The 5,561-nt window shown below is 31.3% G+C and overlaps 1 protein-coding gene across 1 annotated transcript; it reads right to left on the minus strand.

The window, feature by feature from the left end:
- Positions 1-795: 795 nt before the first annotated feature.
- LOC125868692 (protein TIFY 9-like) lies at positions 796-1,450 on the minus strand. Its single transcript, XM_049549284.1, has 3 exons — positions 1,333-1,450; positions 996-1,234; positions 796-882 (listed from the first exon to the last, which is right to left on the minus strand). The coding sequence occupies exons 1-3, from the start codon at positions 1,421-1,423 to the stop codon at positions 796-798; spliced, it is 417 nt and encodes a 138-aa protein (XP_049405241.1). The 5' UTR covers positions 1,424-1,450.
- Between the last annotated feature and the right edge of the window lie 4,111 nt (positions 1,451-5,561).

Genomic DNA, 5,561 nt, shown 5'->3' on the forward strand with positions numbered 1-5,561 from the left:
TGGAAAAGCTGAAGCAACTGTAGTAAAGATTCCTTCATGATATTCAATATTCATCCTTACACGATTGAAATGTGATACTTTATAATAACAAATAAATAAATCAAAAAAACGTGGGCGGACTTAAGTAATACTCTAATAGAGATAAGGTAAGATGCCAAATTAAAAGCATCAAAGAAAGTGCAAGGAAACAGGGGGGGTCAGGATCCCACCAAAACACAAAATACAAAATAACTTGCAAGTAAATCCTCATTACTAAAACACATTATATGTGTGTTCCTCTAGTTCTGATTTGCAGCTAATTTGTTGCTTGACAATTCATTGAAACCATAAGGTGAGACCATAGTCATCCTACAATAGAACACAAAAATTGCACTTATTCATACTACAGTTCAATTCATGTTAAGACTTCTTTAGTACTTCATCATTTGCAAGTTGCAACGGTAACGTGAATTATGATATCTACGACGTTTTTTTTTCTCTCTTTTTTTAGAAAAGCATAAAAGATTATTCAAAGAATGGACGAATATTTTTGACTTTTGTGGAAAGCAGAGAGAAAAAGCTAGAGCTCTGATGCATGGCGCGTAAAAAAGCGTTGTAATGAAAATGAACGAACCTCTCTTTTCGCTTCTCAAAGAACCTTTCCAGTGACTTCTTTCTTGTTATGGGTAGATCTATATACATGCAATAACAACCACACTCATCAAAATAATTGAAATGGTAAAACCATTTCTCTTCAAAAAAATAAATGGAGTAATTAAATGAGAAATGATAGAAAAGTAATTAAAAGAGAATATATTAGTAAAGTTCACCTCCATCTACTTGTGAAGTCTTCAATAATAACTGTTGATTGCCTCCTTGTGCAAGTCTAAGAATATTCTCCGCCTACACCCAAAAAAAAAACAACAAATTAAGCCAAACTCAAAAGCAAAAAGAATTCGATTTCACTTATCATCATCTCAAAAAACTTATTTTTGATTTTGATTAGATGAACAAACCTTGTCTTTAGTAACGTCAAAAACAGCAACAATACCATTATAGAATATAGTTAAAGGAGAATTTTCAGGATCGTTTTCTATGTTGCAATTAGCAAGAAGAGGCAACGACGACGTTGAAAGTGAAAAGGAGCCCTCAGACGACGGAGCTATTGGATAAATATTTTTCTTCTCTGCAGAGCGAGAAGCAATAACATTCTTCAGAACCTCAGGATTGATCTTCGAAATCATGGTTTGGATATCTGCAATATTATTAAACTTCAATTTATAGAACTAGCTAGGACATGAAAAAAAAAAAAAGTGGTACGGTAGAGCAGTGAAAGGTGCATAATAATAAGACCTCGAAAGCTTCTTCTTCTTTCAACAAGTTTAGTAGCAGTAGCTTCTTTCTCCATACCGAAAAAATCAAGTTCCTCCGCGGATCTAGTCATTCTTTTGGCAACCGAAAATGATTTTCTTGTGAGTGTACTACTTTTAGGTGAATGCCAAAAGCTAAGCTCTATATATATATATATATATATATATATAAATGGAGCGGATCGGAGTGAAAAGGTTGTTGGGTTTTAAAATGTATGAAAAATTGTGATTTTAATAAAATAATGGTTATATTTATGAAGAGTTATGACTTTTATGAAAAGTTATAATTTTTTTGAAAGGTTACGACCTTTCGGATTGATTGTGTCCTTTCCAAAGGGTTATGATATTTCCAATAAAGCACAATAAACCGTTTATTTATCCTTTATTCTCTATAAATAGAGGGTGGTTATCAGTGAGTGTACTACTTTTATTAGGTGAATGCCAAAGCTAAGTTCTATATATATAAAAGGCAAAAAGAGGAGAGTCGCGTGTTTTAAGCTGTCTGTCGGGAGTACGACCACGAGGAAAATAAGAAAACCTTGGTTTTGGTCTTGGTCTATTTTGGTAGAGCTTACTTTTAAATAAAAGAAAGGATGTAAGTAAACCCAGTAGATTGTGGAGAATGTCACGGGCTAATGGCATTTGCACCCTTTATGTGTTTTGCACTCAATCTTGCCAAAATGACAAGCGTTAAAGTCCAAAAGGTAAAATATCTTATTTCCAACATGAAAACACATAAATTCTCCCCTAATCTTATCCAAGAAAATCACTTACATTAATTTTATCGATAAACTCTTAGGGGTCATTTGGTAGAATGTATTAGAAAAAATAATATCGATAAACTCTAAGGGGTCATTTGGTAGGATGTATTAGAAAAAAATAATGTATACATTAGTTTTGTACATTATTAGTACTTTATTTGATACACGTTTTTATCCTATATATAACTATTGCTTGCATTAGTCATTGTTAGGACAACATAACAATATGTGGTTGTAGTAGTTGTTATCAATTAGAAGTCATATTGTTCATTTAATTTATCTCTTGGAGAGTTTGTATCCAACTACACCTTTGTGTAGCATCTCTATATATTGAGGAATAACTCTTCCGTGAAATACAATTGAGTTTTATCGAATTCATAAAATCCTTACATGGTATCGGAGCTTTGTTGTCATGATCCAAAAAGGATGTGATGGCACTTGCATTTTCCACCAAGACAAGTCAACCTCAACCCAACGAAACGAAAGGAAAAGAGGAAAGATAAAGCAAGAACAAAAGAAAAGTGGAAAAACTTATTTATGCTATTAACACCCCAAAACCTGATTGTCACGTGTACAAGTCACTAAAACATAAAGTGCGGAAATTAAGAAATAAGTACAAGTCTCAAATCTTTGATTCTCAAATCGAACAAAGCATAAAAGAAGAACTAGAGGGTCTGCCGAGATGACAAGTAGCTATCTCTCAACAGTTCTCTAACAAGCCTCAGAGATAGGAGAGAAGAGCAATCACGCTATACCGGGCTCTGAACCTACACAAGTGTACTAGAAGCAAGGAGTGAGTACCAACAACACGGTACCCAGCAAGCAATCTAATAAAGAAAGCAACCTAGCTAGAAAATGAATACTCCTTTTTCATCCCAACAGAACCTCTTCAAACTACAACCTGCACAGAAATCAGCTCAACCTAAAAGTTCTACAATACAAAGCTCACAAGACTCAATAATCAGTTCACTAGTCACAACTCAACAACCAACACGAATCAAGTAAGTCAATCTCAATGTCAAGTAGATCAATCACACGTAACAAGTGCATCAATCACAGTTAACAAGCAAGTCAAACATGATCATCAACATACATCAAATCACAATGATCAAACCTTTGTCGGAACCATTTCCCATCGGCTCAATATTACTATTTGGAACCATTTCCATCGATTTTATATCAAATCACTATCTGAAACCATTTCCCATTGGCTTTATATCATTTCACTAGATGAAACCATTAGATTGTGGTGAATGTCACGGGCTAATGGCATTTTCCCCCTTTATGTGTTTGCACTGTATCTTGGAACTTTTTACCAAAATAAGTCATTGTTTAAATCAATTAATCAAAATAGTTTGGTTTTAAATTTTTTTACAAAACTAGTAAAAATATGGTTCACAATAATGTTTTATGCTTTTATTTAAAAAAATAATAGAAAAAAGACTAACGGCATTTGATAATAATACGTAACTGTGAATAACATTTTAAATATAATACGTTGTTGAGAATAGAGTTTTAAGGATAAGTTGTACACCTGTACTACAACTCTGTCATTTAATCCTATAATAGAACAAAAATCATTTAATTATATTAACTGAGCGAGAAAAATCTGCAGATTCACGTAAGCCTAAAAATCCTTTTTCTTCCTCCTAACCCACCTCCAAGGTGGCAACTATGACCATAAACAAAAATCTATCCTCTTCCTATTGCAGATTGACACATAATCTTCACTAGATTTAAAACCCTTTTGTTCTTCTATACAAGAGGTTTGAAAGTTTTGTTTGACTATTGAAGATTAGACACAATACAAGAGATTTGAGGTGAAACTTTCAAAAAATTGAAGGACATTGGCAGTTTTGCTTACAAAAAAGTGTCAAAAAGCTTTGAAAGCGAAGATTTTTTTTTTTTTTGCGATTGAGGTATTTTTGTCATACACCAGTATAGTTTATTTTAGATTTCTTGAATATGTTGTTTTCCTTTTTGTTAAAAAGAACTTAAAATTTTAGTTTCTGTTTTTTTCCTTTTTATGAAGATATGAAATTATATGATGTTGAAATTATTTGAGTAGTATTTAATTTCCTCAAGGTTGCGACTTTTATAGCAAATCTTATATTTTAATTAATTGATATGATTGAAGTTTATGTTTATGGTAAAGCATTTGAGGAAAGTTTATAGTTGTACTTTTGTTAGTTTTGTTCATTATTTTACAAATATTCACTTGTGTATATGTATTTCTTTTATGGCTACTAATAATGCATACCAACTGAATCCTGGTCCACTTGATCTGTCGTATTAACTGAACAACTCACTCATAGGTCATGAGATACCAGCAATTCACAGCCCTGCCCTGAGAATTTGAGAGTGCAGTTACCCTCTACCAATTGCACCTTATTACCTGCTAACCGAGTAATTACATGACCAACCGAACATGCCAGACAATATAATTACACCAAATCCAATCACCATAGTGGCTTTTCAGGCCCTTAATGTATTAGGGTATAGTTAATTACTACTCTGTTTATTTTTACTTGTTCATTATTTTTTAAAAAAAAATTATATATTTATTTATCACTATTAAAATATCAAGTAAATATAAAAATTAGTAATTCATATTTTATCCTTAGCATTAATTACTTGTTCCTCAATTTATATTTCAATAAATATTAATTAATAGAATTAATGTGGTAAAATAACCATCTCAATTATTATTTTCTTAATAGACAAATATAGCAAGTAAAATTGAGTCGAGGGAGTCTATACTTCAAAGTTATACTAAGAAGTAATTTGCAAAAAGGAATAAATAATGAGAAGAATCAATTAAATGAATCAACGATATGTTATTCTCCGATTGAGTGAGATTTTTTTGTGAAATCAATTCATATCAATATAATTATAATTAACAAAATACATAAATGGGTCACATACATACTGTAGTTGATAGCTAGCTCATCTACTAGACATATCGAAGTATATGGTAAATTTTATTTTTACTTCCTTTCTTAGTTCCTTGGTTTCTCTCCATAACTCATTTACATTTTATTCTTAAAGCACTCTTGTTGGTTTATTTTTAAAAGTGAGACAACATAAAAAGATTGAAAGTGTCTCTTAATGGATTAAAATGACCTTCAATAGCTTTCAATGATTTTCTTAAGTATTTAGTGGCTTTAAATAGCCAACATAAAATACATAATCTGTATAATTTAAAATTCAAAAAATCCTAAGATATCTCAATAACTAAAACAACCTAACTAAAATTCAAATTTCAAATTTATCTTAAATTAGACAAATTATTTTATTAAAAACTACTGCAATAACTAAAAGCAAACTTCAACACTCCTCTTTAGCTTTAGTTACTGCAATTGAAAAATGCTCCTCCTCAATTTCTGCTTTGATAGTTGATGCTCAATTCTTTTCATTGATTTTGAACTTGCAAAAAAAAAAATCTTGTCTT

Source organism: Solanum stenotomum, chromosome 6 (genome assembly GCF_019186545.1).
Source record: "Solanum stenotomum isolate F172 chromosome 6, ASM1918654v1, whole genome shotgun sequence".
Lineage (NCBI taxonomy): Eukaryota > Viridiplantae > Streptophyta > Magnoliopsida > Solanales > Solanaceae > Solanum > Solanum stenotomum.

Coding starts and splice junctions, on each gene's coding strand:
- LOC125868692 (XM_049549284.1), bottom strand. CDS start 1,423: ATGACTAGATCCGCGGAGGAACTTGATTTTTTCGGTATGGAGAAAGAA. Junction 1,235..1,332: donor AAGAAGAAGAAGCTTTCGAG/GTCTTATTATTA, acceptor ATAATATTGCAG/ATATCCAAACCATGATTTCG. Junction 883..995: donor TTGACGTTACTAAAGACAAG/GTTTGTTCATCT, acceptor TTTTGGGTGTAG/GCGGAGAATATTCTTAGACT.